The sequence below is a fragment of the Chiloscyllium punctatum genome, chromosome 7, assembly GCF_047496795.1.
Source record: "Chiloscyllium punctatum isolate Juve2018m chromosome 7, sChiPun1.3, whole genome shotgun sequence".
NCBI classification, from domain to species: domain Eukaryota; kingdom Metazoa; phylum Chordata; class Chondrichthyes; order Orectolobiformes; family Hemiscylliidae; genus Chiloscyllium; species Chiloscyllium punctatum.
In genome coordinates this window covers 127,278,237-127,294,697 of record NC_092745.1, presented here as the reverse complement: position 1 = coordinate 127,294,697, position 16,461 = coordinate 127,278,237, and the positions used below count along the sequence as shown (strand labels likewise).

The window sequence follows — 16,461 nt, the reverse complement described above, 5'->3', positions numbered from 1 at the left end:
GAGGAAACTGGAGCACCCGGAGGAAACCCACGCAGACACGGGGGAGAACGTGCAAACTCCACACAGTCAGTCACCCAAGGCTGGAATCGAACTCGGGTCCTTAGTGCTGTGAGGCAGCAGTGCTAACCACTGACCCACCTTCCCGGTTTTGTTTGGGGTCTTCTTTTTCTGGTTTCAGCTTCTCATCCCTGATGCTCAGTTTTCTTGTGAGGGACAGGCAGTTCCCACCCATCATTATCCCCCCTCTGTCCACGCCCCCCCCCTTCCCCTGCACCCACACTTGAGACAGTAGGAGGTCTTCAATCACAGTGACGAGGCTGATGGGGGTCAGGAAAGAGGTGGCACTGCTCATGGGGCTGGGGCCTGGCTTTTGTGAGACAATGTCCTTCAAGAGCCTACCCCGAGTGGACAACTGAAGATATTTTCCAAACCAAACACTGAAAGCACTGGAGAAACTCAGCAGATCTGGAGTGTTTGTGGGAAGAGAAACAGAGTGAATGTTTCAATGCTTCATCACAACTGACGTGTTCCCCGGGGCAGGCTGCAGAAAATGGAAGAGTAACTGTGTGTCGGGAAGGTAAGGGAGATGCTTGTTATCCCCAGGAATAAAAGGCAAAATCCTGCAGAAGCTGGAAATCCAAAACAAACACAGAGAATGAGGGAGCAACTCAGCAGGTCTGGGGTCTGGCCTTGCCTCAGCACTGACATTCTTCAGAACTGGTCCTGAAGCTGATTCATACCAGACTCAAAATGGTAACTGTCTTCTTCTGTCTCCACAGATGCTGCCGGACCTGCTGAGTTTCTCCAGCAATATCTGTGCTTGTTCACAATAGCTATAAGCACGTGTGTATGCTTGCGTGTGTTTATATGTGAGTGAATAAGGGAGAGAGTCGGTGTTGTGTGTGTGTGTGTGAGTGAGTGTGTGTCAGTGTGTGTGAGAGTATGAGTGAGTGAGAGCATGTTTTTGAGTGTGTGAGTGAGAATGTGTGTTTGAGTGAGTACATGTGAGTGTACATGCGAGTGAGTGACTAAGTACGTGTGATTGAGTGGGTGTGAGAGTGTGTTTGAATCTGTGTGTTTGTGCAAATCAGTATGTGCCTGTCTGCATGCATATCCGTGTGTGATCGAGTGAGTGTGAGAGCATATTTGAGTCAGTGTTGTGTGTGTCAGAGTATGTGTGCATAGGAGCAGCCTCATCCATTTGCAGGATGTTGGAAACAATAATGAGGGAGCAGTATACTATTTTCCAGCTTAAGAAATCGTCCAGGCCCAGCACAGACATGTAAAACAGCCAGCATGTGATTTGGACATAAACGCAAATGCGGACATGTGCGGAAGGGTGGGGAAGACGATGAGAACATTTATGAGCACGGCATGCCTTGGAAAGTGTGATTTGTATTTTCCTTCACTGTCTGGAATGATGCTAAATGTGAGTGTGGAGTGTGACTGGCTGAGAGTGATCGCGGAAAGGTTACGTAGAGACTTTGAAGGAGAACAGCTTTGGCTGTAACAGCTGCACTAGACTCCAGGGCCCTGGTGCTGACACTGGCTGATTACAGAAGGAGCTAGGAGGTGAGGGTGGGAGTTGACCTCCCGGGGAGAGATGCGCAGTAGGCAGTTTTAGTGACTCTGGATCCGACAAGTGCCCGGTTCCCAGGGGAATTCACGCTGCTGGTTCGATTGACCTTCGTAGATTTTGTTGAAGAGATCACTCCTTCCTCCTCACTCCACCCCCTCTCCTTTCCCATCTGCTTCCCCCCTCCCAAAACCCCTTTCCTCTCCAGTGAACATCCTGACTGTTGCTGACACTGACTGCCCCTTTGTGTACCTCGGAGACAGGGCCAGCTGTCGACTCGAGCACGGACACTGAGTGAGTGCTGGGGAGAGGGGCTCAAAAAGCCTGATACCTCCTCTCATCAAAAGTACCACGCCCTGTGGACCTGCTCAACATTGAGAGCAGGAAACTTCGCCGAATATCCCTTCCCCAAACCCCAAAGAGCAGAGCGGAAAAGGAAGACAATTCCCAGAAGTAGGAAAAACAGTAAAAGCTGTGTTTGAGACAAACTTGGAGGACCAGCCCATTCATTTCCAAGTACTGCCATCTTTATTTGCAGCCCATTCTGTTTTATCCTCTTCTGAGAAATCTCTGCTGGGGGTCTCGCTGGCCCTCACAACCTCACTGTTCAGGACAGGCTCGAAAATCTGAATGCTAGTTTTTAACCACAACAATGAATGTGGCACCCTGCAAAAACTAAATTTGCTCTGACAGTATTGGAGTTGCTGTTTATGTTCATCATACCTGTCCTATCAGCACCAGTTCACCCAATTAACAGCCAGAGAATCACAATCTTTTGCCACTGAGTCTATTCCTCAGCCTCCAGTTACGTTTTCATCTCATTTCAAATAAAGAAAGAGTAAAGTAAAATTAAACAAGCATGCTGGAAGTTTTTTTTACATTTGATAGGCAAAGTTAAGTTTGACTCCCATACTTGTGTCTCTGTAGGTCACTAGAGGGAAGCATAAGGAAAGAGCAAAAGACAAGGTATGAAAAAAAAGCAAGCTCGGGTTAGATTCAACATACCACCTTTAACAACATGCAAGCTTTTGATCCTTCCTCTCTTTGCAAGGGCTCCTTGCGCTAGAACTCTTTTGTTTGAGATCAGGTAGCAATCCCTTCGCTTTCCTGAGGTGAGCCCTCAGGGCAGTGAAGGGTCAAGTGGCTAGTTTGGTTCACAAGCTAACACAGAGGTGATTGAGTGAAGAGAGGATTGCTCCATTGGTCACTTGTAAGAACATCGTCAAGGTCTGACACCTTGCTCTTCCTTTAAGGTGATGCCTTGAACCACCATTTACTTTGACACTTGGACAATACCCCCAGTCAGTCCTACACGCTCTCGATCACCCCCTTCCCCGCCCTCTGGTCTCCCCCGATACAGGTGGTTTACCCACTCTCCGATCTCGGCCTACCAGGGGAGGTGGGAGCTGCACCCGACACCGTCTCCCAATACACCCTCACACACCCGCAACCCCCCCCACCCCCGGCCTGTGTTCCCATGGGAAGTGGGGTCTTTGGTAACAGTGAAGAACTCTCTCACATTCACTGCAAAACACTCTACTCTCCCCTCTTTCAGTGAGACACAGTGCCGTAGCCCCTGAATCTAGCTCATTCAGAATGAACTGGTGACAGAATGATGCATTGGTGGCATGTGGAGGGGTTGACTAGTTCTTTCCCAAGGTCTTCAGCGAATCATCTCTCTCAGAAGGGAGGTGGTGAGGGTGGGCATGTAGAGGGTGTGGCTGAGTGGATGAGACTTTAGGAGATGAGGAGATGTGGGGTGGCAATGAGTAGGAATGGGTGATGCAGTGGGGTGGTTGAGTGAGTCAAGTGTGCAGGTCAGGAGGCCGAGTTGTGGTGCACTGGTAGGAATGGCGAGAGAGAGGTGGGTTGCTTGCATTGAATACCCTGCAGTCCACAAAGTGCCAAAGATCTGATAAGGATGGGCCCTGCTGAAAAGTCCTTTGTCCTTGCCAGGGTAATTCTGACTACAGGCCCACTCTAACAACAGCCATCCGATAGACACACCTGTCACAGCCATGGTAACAATGGTTTCACAAGAGATAAGGAAGCACACCTGGTGAGCTAAACACGTCAGCTGATGGGGAATTAAAGACAACAGTTTCCGCAAGCAAGGTGTTATAAGGGTTGTTAGTGCCATGGGGTCGCAGAAGAGGATTTGTTAGTAGGTAATTGCCCGTCATCCCTGAAGCAACAAGACAAAGAGAAATACATCAGTTTGTTTTTGTTTCTGTTCAACACACACATACACAATCTATCTCGCACTCTCTCTCTCTCTCACACACACACAAAAACAATCTATCTCTCACACACACACATATACACACACAAAAACAATTTATCTCTCACTCTCTCTCTCTCACACACACATACACACACAAAAACAATCTATCTCTCACACACATACACATACACACACAGACAAAAACAATCTATCTCTCACACACACACACACACCCCTTAACAATGGAAATGATGCATCTTTTAAAAACTCATCTGAGGAGGCCTGCCCGTTTCTGATGTAAAATTGTGACTCATTGTACTATTGCTCATGTGAAAACCATTTTAAAAAATGGCCCCACAAAATGGGCAATAACTATCATCCCTTTCCTTTCCTTTGAACATCAAGGTGGCTGACAGCCTGGTGTGGCATTGTCAATTCCATTCACTTTCGGGAACATCATCATGCTGGGAAAATAGGACTTGAGTCACCACAAGGTTCCCAAAGTGGAAAGGCCTGAGATCTTCACGTAATGATTATAACAAGGTCAGCCGGGTGGACCTCATAGAATATGAGTTCCTTGACTGGGCTGTTAACCTGGTCCAATCAGGGAGCCCTGGCTGACAGATAGAAAGGGTGAGTGTTAGAGATACTGACACTCTGGCAGCAAACTCTGACTGAGGCAGGACTGAAGTCAAGGACCGTTTGTGTGTAAATAAAGGGTGGCTCGGTGATGGGATACCAGCCTCTATGGAGCTGTTTCAATTCGGGGGTGGGGGGGGGGGGGGGGGGGGGGGTTGACATCCTGATATTTGGTGGTTGGGAATCTAAAATTAAAATTGCTTAGTAAAGCAAAGTATCCATTTATAGAATATGGAAATGGTGGCAAAAAGGGATTGAAAATAAACATTATGATATATTTTTTAAAAATTAACAGTGTTTTGTTTTGCCTTGACGTTAGTTTTCAGAATGACTGTCTCCGCATTCACCAATAATTTTTGGTGCCCATCATCCATGTGTCCTGTTGTGGTGACAGGGAATATTTTAGGCGACCCTGCTGTTGTCCACCATATCCCCAACCCCCGCCATTTACTCAGTCTCTCTCTCTCTCTCAACAGCTCAGTGAGTTTATTCAGTGAGTAGCTGACCCAAGTAGTGTGAGAGCATCACAAGTTTGATTCCTTGCCTGCTCTCAGCTGGTTAACAACCACAACTACTGCAGCTTCAGCCTGAATTTATCTTGTGCACATAACATCCCCAAATGTTTAACAGGCTACAGCCAGGAACCTCTCCTCACCAAGAGTGAGGGAATAAAACGAAATGGGAAAGGAATTGGAAATGGGCACGCCCCCAACTCCTGATCTCTGACCTTCTGTCACTGGGCCCAGTCCACCTCCAGTCATTCACTTCCCCAGATTCAGAAGTCACATGACACCAGGTTATAGTTCAGCAGGTTTATTTGAAATCACAAGCTTTGGCTCACCGGCACACTTCCCTCGACGAAGGAGCAGCGCTCCGAAAGCTTGTGATTTCAAATAAACCTGGAGGACTATAACCTGGTGTCGTGTGAATTTTAACTTTGTCCACCCCAGTCCAACACTGGCACCACCCCATCCCAGCTTGGCTGTGTACGGGGTGTGCAGACATTAGGAACATGTAACGACAAACCTGATTAGATTAGATTACTCACAGTGTGGAAACAGGCCCTTCGGCCCAACAAGTCCACGCTGACCCACCGAAGTGCACCCACCCAGACCCATTTCCCTACATTTACCCCTTCACCTAACACTACGGGCAATTTAGCATGGCCAGTTCACCTAACCTGCACATTTTTTGACTGTGGGAGGAAACCGGAGCACCCGGAGGAAAGCCACTCAGACACGAGGAGAATGTGCAAACTCCACACAGTCAGTCACCCAAGGCGGGAATTGAACTCGGGTCTCTGGCGCTGTGAGGCAGCAGTGCTAACTGCTGTGCCACCGTGCCTCTTTGCGCCCGGACTGTGACTGCAAGCAGCAAGGGCGGATTCAACCAACAAACGCCCCCCCGCCCCAAAACTAGAGACTGGCTAACACTATCTATCTGCTACCCCCACAATCTCATCACCTGCCCCTCACCCCAACTGCTGCCCCATTTCAAAATTGTTGGCTGCACTATTGCTGATACGTGGTGTGTTAAAAGGTCTGTCGTTTCCGTTAGCTCTCGTTCTACTTAATTCCATCCGGTGCTCATTTTAACTTAAAATCAACAGCAACAAGGTATTAAATTTCCAGAGTTTATAATGCTGGGGAAACCCAATTGTTAACTTGACATCTACTTATGTTTTAGAGTCATTGAGCATGGAAACACACCCTTCAGTCCAACCTGTCCATGCCGGCCAGATATCCCAACCCAATCTAGTCCCACCTGCCAGCACCCGGCCCATATTCTCCTAAACCCTTCCTATTCATATGCCCATCCAGATGCCTTTTAAATGTTGCAATTGTACCAGCCTCCACCATTTCCTCTGGCAGCTCATCCCATACACGTACCACCCTCTGAGTGAAAAGGTTGCCCCTTAGGTCTCTTTTATATCTTTCCCCTCTCACCCTAAACCTATGCCCTCTAGTTCTGGTCTCCCCGACCCCAAGGAAAAGACTTTGTCTATTTATCCTATCCATGTCCCTCATGATTTTATAAACCTCTATAAGGTCACCCCTCAGCATCCGATGCTCCGGGGAAAACAGCCCTAACCTGTTCAACCTCTTCCTATAACTTAAATCCTCCAACCCTGGCAACATCCTTGTAAATCTTTTCTGAACCCTTTCAAATTCTACAACATCTTTCCAATAGGAAGGAGACCAGAATTGCATGCAATATTCCAACAGTGGCCTAACCAATGTCCTATACAGCCACAACATGACCTCCCAACTCCTGTACTCAATACTCTGACCAATAAAGGAAAGCATACCAAATGTCTTCTTCACTATCCGACCTACCTACGACTCCACTTTCAAGGAGCTATGAACCTGCACTCCAAGGTCTCTTTGTTCAGCAACACTCCCTAGGACCTTACCATTAAGTGTATAATTCCTGCTAAGATTTGCCAAAACTGGTCTCGCTTTACATCAGTTATCAAAAAGCTTTCTCTCAAAATTAATTTACGGTGTGAACTGCCCATCCCTCTTTGCCCAGAGGGCAGCTAAGAGTCAAAAGCAGGTCTGGAGGCACATGGAGGCCAGACCAGGTAAGGAAGGCAGATTTCCTTCTCTAGAGGACATGAGTGAACCAGATGGGTCTTTCCTGACAATGCTTGAGAAGTGTGTGCTGACCAGTTAACCAGTGCATTGGTGGAGACAGTTCCACAGTGAATGTACCAGTTTGATGACAACTGACAGTTAGCTGCCAAGCTTTGTTTCAATTAACATCAGGCAGGTTGTCTGCCTTCAGTCAAGGAACTGCCATGAGGAATGAACCAAATAGCTGCCTCTTATTTTGTTCAGTTAAATTATTGTGTAGAATGTGTGCGTACGTGTTTTTTTCTCTCAGAGAAAGTGAGAATTGCGGATGGTGGAGATTAAAATCCAAGAGTGTGGTGCTGGAAAAGCACAGCAGATTCGGCAGTATCTCAGGAGCAGGAGAGTCGACATTTTGGGCATAAATGTTCCAGTCCTGATGAAGGGCTGATGCCATAAATGTCAATTCTCCTGCTCCTCAGATGCTACCTGACATGTTGTACTTTTCCAGCACCACACTCTTTGACTGTGTGTTTTTTTTTCCATATGGAAAGGTTATTAACTGATGAAGTAATTTATCTAGCTCCCAGAGTATGTAAGTGCACCACAATTCAAACTCAATGGACAATCTTAAATTTGGTGTCAGCATAATTCTCGAAACACTCAGCAAATACTGGCCAATTTCAGACTCAGAACTAGTGTAGGGCACTGTGCTTAGAGGTTTGTATGACAATCCAGCAGCTTGTTGTGTGTTCGGCTGAATGTAATCCCAAAATGTAAATGATTTATCTGTTGTACTTGGAATCCATTGTTGCATGTACGAATGTCATTACTTATTAGGACCATAAACCCAATAACAGAAGTAGGCTATTCAGCCCATTGAATCTGTTCATCATTCAATGAGATCATGGCTAATCTGCTAATCCTCATCTTCACTTTCCTGCCTTTTCCCCATAACCTTTGATTCCCTTAACTGATTAAACATCTGTTTCTCTCAGCTCTGGACATACTGAATGCCCCTGCCTCAACAGTCCTCTGGAGTAAATAATTCCACAGTTTCACTGACTGCTGAGAGAATTAATTCCTCCTCATCTCTGTCCCATTATTATGAAATTATAGCCTCTGGTCCTAGACTCTTCCATAAGGGCAAACAACTTTCCATCTTCTGCTCAAATTTCCCTTTGAAATGGAGCATGAAGCAAACCCCCTTCCCCTGAAGTCTTCACTGAAAAATCAGTGAACACAATGGAGTGGTGGGGGGAGAGGGGGTCTCTACTGCTGTCTATTGCAAACTGACTTTCCTTGGTTAGTATACACCCTGGAATATGAACAGTCCCACACGCAATGATTGGCCTTATCAACAATCTTCATCAAGAAGGATTCAGCCATTTTGGTCACCGTGATCGCTTGATACACCGAAACTGGGAACATCAAAGCCATACTGTGGGGTAAAAGTGACACAGATCAGATCATTTTCACTGGGTAGCGTGTCACCTCACAACTGGGTTAAGACAAAGAATTCCTACAGTGCCGAAAAAAGCCATTTGGCCCATTAAGCCTGCACTGACCCTCCAAAGAGCACTGCACCCAAACCCAGCCTCAGTCTCCAATCCAACCCTGCAAACCCACATTTCCCATGGCTAACACACCTAACCTGCATATCCCTGGACACTATGGGCGATTTTCCATGGCCAATCCATCTAACCTGCACAGCTTTGGACAGTGAGAGGATACCAGAGCACCCAGTGGAAACCCATGCAGACACGGGGAGAATGTGCAAACTCCACACAGACAGTCGCCGAAGGCTGGAATTGAATCAGGATCCATAGCGCTGTGAGGCAGCAGCCCCTCTCTGCTAGACCTGGTGTCATGTGACTTTTGACTTTGTCACCTGTTTGCATCTCCACACCTTGAGTACACCTAATGACCCAACCTCAACAGCCTTCTGCAGTAAAGAATTCCACTGATTCACCACATCTGAGAGAAGACATTCCTCCTTATCTCCATTATATTTTCTCTTTGCACATTTCTCCAATTCCCTTCTGGAAATCATGGTTGAACCTGCCTCCACCACATTCTCAAGCACTATATTCCAGATCCTAACCACTCACTGTATAACAACATATTTCCCTCACTTGGGGCCTTGGGTCACTTTAACACTGGTGCCCTCCGCACCTCCACCCTCTGACAAATCAAACAGTTCATTGTTCTCTGTCTACTCCATCAAGACCTTTCAGGAATATTTCTGTCAAATCCCCTTTGCTTCTCTAAGGGAACAATTTCAGTTTCTCGACACTTATTTCAACAATTGCTTGGCACTTAATTGTCAGTTATCATCTAACTGGTACATTCGCCATGGCAACAGTTACATGAATCAGAGTTCACGTATCTGAAGTCTCTTATCCCTGGAACATGTGCCCTGGCAAAACAGCAGTCAGAGTGGGCTATTCATCTCCCTTGTGACGAGTTTAATTCAGCCTTAGCTAACATTCCACATTGGGTCAGTGATTGACCAGATGAACCCCTGCATGACTCAGAGACTGTAATTCAGAGAAAGTGAGGTCTGCAGATGCTGGAACGTTAAGCTTGGAAAACGCTACTGCAGAGTACAGTTAGTGGAAAGGTTATGTTAGAGAAGTCATCATCCAGCATCTAAATACAGATATATGGACAATAGGAGCAGGTAAGGGCTATTTAAGCCTGCTCCACCATTCAATATGATTTCACCTTATCACTCTACTCAGTCCCCTGTTCTGACTTTTGCCCCATACACTCCGATCCCTTTAGCCTGAAGGAGTAGTGATCAGACAATGGCCTAGTGGTATTTTGCTAGATCTATTAATCTGGAGACCCAGCTAATGTTCTGGGGATTGGGGTTCAACTCCCACCCTGGCAGATGGTAGAATCTGAATTCAATACAGATTCTAGAATTAAGCGCCTAATGATAACTATGAAACCATTGCCAATTGTTGGGAAAAATCCAACTGGATTCATTAATGCCCTTGAGGGAAGGAAATCTTTCATCCTTACCCAGTCTGGCCTACACATGACTCCAGACCCATAGCAATTTTTTTGATGCTTAACTGCCCTCTGGGCAATTAGGGATGGGCAATAAATGCTGGCTTTGCCAAGGACACCTACATCCTGTGAATGAATAGAAAACACTAACTCCAAAATATTCAATGGTTTAGCCTCAACCACTTTCTGTGGCCGAGAATTCCACAGGCTCATAACTCTCCAAATGAAGAAATTTCTCCCCATATCAATCTTAGGTTGTTTTGAGGGATATGGGTCAAATGCAGGTAGGTGGAACCAGTTTAGTTTGGGAAGATGGATTGGTTGGACCAAGGTTTCTGTCTCCATGCTGTATGATTCTAAGTGGCCCACCACCTATTCTTAGACTCTGACCCCTGGTTTTGGACTCCCCGGTCATTGGGAGGATCCTTCTTGTATCTAGCCCTGTTAGAATTTTATAGGTTTTGATGAGAACCCCCTCATTCTCCTAAACACCAGCGAATATAATCCTAACCAATTCAGTTTCTCTTCGTACGTCAGCTCTGCCGTCCCAGGAGTCAGTCTGAGAAACCTTCCATAGTCAGAACATCCTTCCTCAGAAAAGAAGGCCAAAACACCAACACAATACTGGTCTTACAAAGTCCCCATACTAGTGCAGCAAGACATCGCTGCTAAATCCTGCCATTATTACCTGGTTTGGCCTAACTGTGACTTCAGACTCAAAGCTATGTGGTTGACCTCTAAAGTGGCATCTGAAATGGCTCTTGGAAGCTACTCAGTTCAACAAGCAATTAGGGACAGGCAATAATTACTGTCCCCGCGAGTGATGCACACATCCCATGAAAGAATAATGAACAAAAACCACCCTGGTTATTCCCTAAAGTGGCCTAGTAAGGCTCTCAAGCACTACTTGAGGACCAAAAATCTTGTACATCAAGTTGAATCGTTCACAAAGAATTTTTAAAAAACGCATAAACAGGAATATTTCCCTCTTATGTGCATTAAAGAAAAAATGCAGCTGTTTTAACAGATCTCTGAGTTATGCACTTTACTGTTACCTTGCCTGTTTCTAAACAGCTGCAATAAGATAATTAAACATTTAAAAGATCACATTTTAATTTAGGACTGAGATAATGAATCACCTGCTAAATATTTCACTTCAAGTGGCTTCAAAGCCTGATAATTCAGTCAGTAAAGAGCTTTTCGATTATGTGAAAACGTCTTCTCTACTCAAATTATTGTCAAGACATATCAACATGTGAGGATCATCTTATATTTATCTCCAGTCACAGCTGTGTTCAATGTGGACTCTGCTTTTAATCAATTAGCCATCAATGGGAGTATTATCACTATCTAAAACCTAGCCATTGCAACAGGATTGATGAGGGCATTAATGAAATTTTTTGTTATTTGAATAAAGATTATTCAGTGTTAACTCATTTAATGCATTTTGCAACAAGGGCTTGCAGCTCAGTCCTTTCACCCAGAGATTTCCAATAAATACCAACAACGAGGCGAAAGTTGAAGGAAGGGGGAATGTGGAGTGAACATCAAGATTTCAAGGCAGGGGTGAAAGAGGGGGTGACAAACATGAAAGCAGTGTACAGGATGTTGTGAGGCCTCTCCTGGGGTACTGTGTCCAGTTCTGGTCACCCTGTGACAGGAAGGGTATTATCGAGCTAGAGGGGGTTCTGAAAAGATTTACCAGGATGATGCCAAGCACGAAAGGTTTGAGTTATAAGGAGGGGCTGGATAGGCTATAACTTTTTTCACTGGAGCGTAGGGGGTTTAGGGATGATATTATGGAGGTTTATAAAATCATGAGGGGCATAGATAAGGTGAACAGCAGGTGTCTTTTCCCCAGGGTGGTGGAGTGGGGAGTTTCATATATGTTTCAGGTGAGAGGAGAAAGTATGTGAGAGGCAACATTTTAACGCAGAGAGTAATTTGTGTGTGGAATGAACTTCCAGAGGAAGTGGTGGATGTGGGTATAGTTATTTGGAAGACATTAGTACATGAATAAGAAATGTTTGGAGGGACATGGGCCAAATGCAAGCAGTTGGGCCTAGTTTAGTTTGGGATTGTGGTCAGCATGGACTAGTTGGACCAAAGGGTCTGTTTCTGTGCTGTATATCTGTATGGCTGGCATTGATTCTGCACTGGATTAGTGGTGCTGGAAGAGCACAGCAGTTCAGGCAGCATCCAACGAGCAGCGAAATCGACGTTTCGGGCAAAAGCCCTTCATTTGCACTGTCAACAATTTTCAGTGGTCTGGGGGCACTTTGACAGGAGAAGAAGTTAAGGACACGATAGTAAAGGAGGAGAAATTGGAAGATTGGTCAGAAGCTTAAACTGATTGCTTGCTTTTAAGGGGGAACTTGTAAAGGTGGGAAGATGGAGGGGTTCAGGGGAAGAATTTTTGAGATAGGGGACACAGCTGCCTGAAGCCACACATGACATTTGCTAACTGTGGGGCAAGGGGATTACACAGAGAGTGCCTGCAACATGGAATGAGGCAATTCAAACCTTCACGTCCATACTGGCTCTCCACAAGAACTATTTGGATGGCCTCATTCCTCTGGCTCTTTCTTGAGGCTCAGAAAAGGGTTTCCTTTCAGCTGCTTGTCTGAATCCCTTCTACATCACACTGGCAGTCAGTGTAATCCATAACCTAACCTCTCGCTGCATAACAACCGCGTTCTCACATCACCTTGTGCTCCTTTCCTTCATCACTTCAATTGATGATTCTGTCCATATCAGCAGTTTCTCTCTGTCCATTCTGACTAGAACCCTCGGGATTTTGAGCACCTCCATCAACTTTCGCTGCTCAAAGGAGAACAATCCTAGCTTCTCCAGATAATTCCCCCATCCCTGGAAACATTCTTCTAAATCTTCTCTCTGCATCCTCTCTCCAAAGCCATCACCAAATTCCTACTTTGGCCACAATGCTGCAGTTAAAGCTGAACCCGTATGTTGTACAACTTTAACATAACTTCCTTGATTTTATCATTAATTCCTCCAGTTCGAGAGGGAGAGGAAACATCGACTCCACAACTTCTCCTTCAAGACCCTTCGAGATCTTATATGTTTCAACCAAGTTACCTCTTAATCTTCCAAACTCCAGCAGTTACAAGCCTAGTTTGTCCTACCCTTCCTCACCCATCCTCGGTACTATTCTCGTAGTCTTTGAATCGTTTCCACTGCACTTACATTTTTCACCCCCTCTAAGAGATGAAGACTGTACACAGCTGTCTTACAATGCTCAGTAAAACTGAAACATATTGGGTGGCTCAGTGGTTAGCACTGCTGCCTCACAGCGCCAGGCACTCGGGTTCAATTCCTGCCTTAGGCAACTATCTGTGTGAAATTTGCACATTCTCCCTGTGTCTGTGTGGGTTTCCTCCCACAGTCCAAAGATGTGCAGGCCAGGTGAATTGGCCATGCTAAATTGCCCATAGTGTTAGGTGCATTAGCCAGGGGTAAATGTAGGGGAATGGGTCTGGGTGGGTTGCTCTGTGGTGGGTCGGAGTGGACTGTAGGGAATCTAATCTAATCTATAAACTCAGTACTTTTCGATTCTGTCCACGACCAACAATAACATTCTGTTTGCTTTCCAAAGGCAGAGATGGTCCAGAGGGTCTACCCGGTTATCTATTAAAGAGGAATCCCTGGGCCTTTTGTTTCATGGACACAGTTTTCCCATCACAGCCTTCACGACAGCCGGGCAATCCCACTGTCTGTGAGTGGGTGGGTGTGGACAAGGGAGGGCTAGAGGGGGTGGTGTGATGGTGGGTGGGGGAGAAAACGCCAAAGGAACAAGCATTACCCTCCACAATGTCCCAGTGCAGAAAGAGACCATTCAGCCCAAAATGGCTGCACACGCTCTGTTATCTCCTGCCATATCCCTGCACACCATTACGATCACAAAAGAAATCCAATTCCCTCTCGAATGCCTCAGTTGAGCCTGCCTCCATCACATTTCCAGGCATTACACTCCACACTCTAATTGCGTGTAAGCATTTTCCTCATATCACTCTTGTTTCTGCTGCACATCAATTCTAAGTCTACACCCTCTCATTTATTTACCTGTTACAAATAGGAACAGTTGCTCCCTATCTGCTCTGTCCAGTCCAGTTCACTCGTGATTTTGAAAATCTGTAATGAGTCACCCAGAACCGTATATGATCCTTCAGGTGAGGTCTCGCAAGGGTCTTGTTACAAGTTCAGCAGCACCCCCTTGCTCTTGTACTCAATGACCCTATTAACAAAGCTGGGGACACTGTATGCTTTATTAACTGCTTTTTCCACCCTCAATCATATGTGCACAAAAACCCCAAGATCTAATTCCAAAGCTCATGGAATAAAGTGTTCCCTCTGTGCTTTCACTCCTTACCGTGGGGTGCATATTCCTCCTTGCAATGACGGGGAGGCAATGACCTAGTGGTATTATCGCCAGACTGTTAATCCAGAGATAGGAGAAAGTGAGGACTGCAGGTGTTGGAGTGTCAGAGTCGAAAAGGTTGGTGCTGGTCAGGCAGCATCCGAGCAGCAGGAGAGTCGATGTTTCGGGCATATGCCTTTCCTGATGAGGGGTTTATGTCCGAAACATCGACTCTCCTGTTCCTCGGATGCTGCCTGACCTGCTGTGCGTTTCCAGCACCACACCTTTTTGACTCTGTGAATCCAAAGGCCCAGGTAATGTTCTGGGGACCCAGGTTAGAATCCTGCCACAGCAGATGGTATAAGTTGAACTCAGTTAAATCTCAAATTAAGAATCTAATGAGGGCCGTGAATCCAATGTTGGAAAAACCCATCTGGTTCAATAATGAACTTTAGGGAAGGAATCTGCCATCCTTGCCCAGTCTGGCCTACATGTAACTCCAAATCCACAACAATGTGGTTGTCTCTTAACTGCCCTTCTGGGCAATGAGGCATGAACAATAAATGCTGATCTAGTCAGTGCCTTCATCCCATGGAGGAATTTAAAAATAATTGAATTTCAGTCATAAACCGTTTTCTGTGCATGATCCAATCTGAATGCTGAAACTGGTGTGCAAAACTGGGAACTCATAGGATAACATAGGATATATGGTACTGAAACAGGCCATTCAGCCCACTGGCCCTACACCAGTGTTTCTGTTCCATTTCAGTGTCCTCCTGTCTTTCCTCATCTCAATCAATAATTATTCTCTATTCCCTCCTTTATTTCCTAGCCCAGCCTCTCCCATCCATGCTCCTTGCTTCAATCCCCCACACCCCCTCCCCAACCCCTGTAGGGGCCAGCTCTGCACTCCCACCAGTCTTTGGGTAAAGACGTCACTTCTTGGAATTCATCTACTCACTCACTCCTCCTTCCTCCCTCACCATCTCTCACTGCCGTTTCCCCAGATACGATACAGCATAGAAGGGTGCCATTCGACCGATCTCGTTCAACCAATTCAACGCAGGAGCCTCGGATTTTCCTGATCTACAAGGGGTGGGGGGAGGCTCTGCTGGTAACTGGATAAACTCACTGAGTTCTCTGAAGAGCCAAAAAAGATCAAATTTGATTCAGTCTAGCTAAAACAACGTATGTATCATGGCTCTGGATTGAAGTGGGGAGGGAAGGGCCGGGGTGGGGGGGGGGGGGGGGGTTGCGGTGGCATTGGGAGAGCAAAAGAGTTACTGGAATTGTTCAAGAAAAGGTCGGACATGAATCTTTCTTTTCGGCTGCACTAGGTCTATGGGTTTGCCTCTTACAGAGTGACATCACAGAAAAGCCACACCAGGACACGCACGTACACCATCCCCCACCCGAAAGACATTTCTTTTTTTCTTTTTGTTTTTGTCAATATGTTTCTTTTCCCCCCTACCCCAGGAACTAACCTTGGTTAAGTGTTGAAGTGCTGTTGATTTCACCTGAGATAAAGGAAGATTCTGATTGTTTTCGCACAGTGTCATTCCACATCCTTCTAATACGACTCTGTGAATAGGCCAAATAGGCTGGTGAGCAAAAAAAAAACACGCCGGAAAAAGAGAGAGAGAAAAAAAGGCCAGTCTACATGAGAGCGATTACAAAATGGACGACTGAACTTTGACATGTCTCGGATCGTGGGGGCACTGCTTGACTTTGCACTGACTTTGGAGGGATGCTACCCCATTGTTCTCAAAGCCTGCTGGGATAGCAAGTGAGCTACTTCACACAGAGTTAATACTCTTGGAGGAACACCCACCCAAACAGACTAGCGCTGACTTCGAAGAGGGATGGGAATGCTCACTTCTCTTCGTGACAATGCCTTTTCACTCATTGCTTGGCGAGTGGTCAGCAAGTGAGTCTTGTTGCGGGAAGCCAGCCTCCTCTCTTCAGGAGGCCCTAAGCTAAAAGCATTCTGCCTTTTATGCTGATTCCTGATTGGGAATGTCCCTCCTCCCTGTCCGTGTGCACAACCAGCTTT

At 46.1% G+C, this 16,461-nt stretch overlaps 1 protein-coding gene across 15 annotated transcripts in view; it reads right to left on the bottom strand.

Moving 5' to 3' along the window:
- Positions 1–16,461, bottom strand: part of adgrl2a (adhesion G protein-coupled receptor L2a) — a 797,903-nt gene that overhangs the window by 3,064 nt on the left and 778,378 nt on the right. For 10 of the 15 annotated variants that reach the window (XM_072574792.1, XM_072574794.1, XM_072574790.1 and 7 more), the window contains 2 exons: positions 15,893–15,989; positions 3,633–3,761 (listed from right to left, as the gene is read on the bottom strand). In XM_072574792.1, coding sequence (XP_072430893.1) covers positions 3,633–3,761; positions 15,893–15,989 — 226 coding nt within the window. Of the gene's footprint in view, positions 1–2,436; positions 2,508–3,632; positions 3,762–15,892; positions 15,990–16,461 lie in introns of those variants that run through there. The other 5 variants (XM_072574799.1, XM_072574800.1, XM_072574803.1 and 2 more) reach the window with 2 other exon arrangements.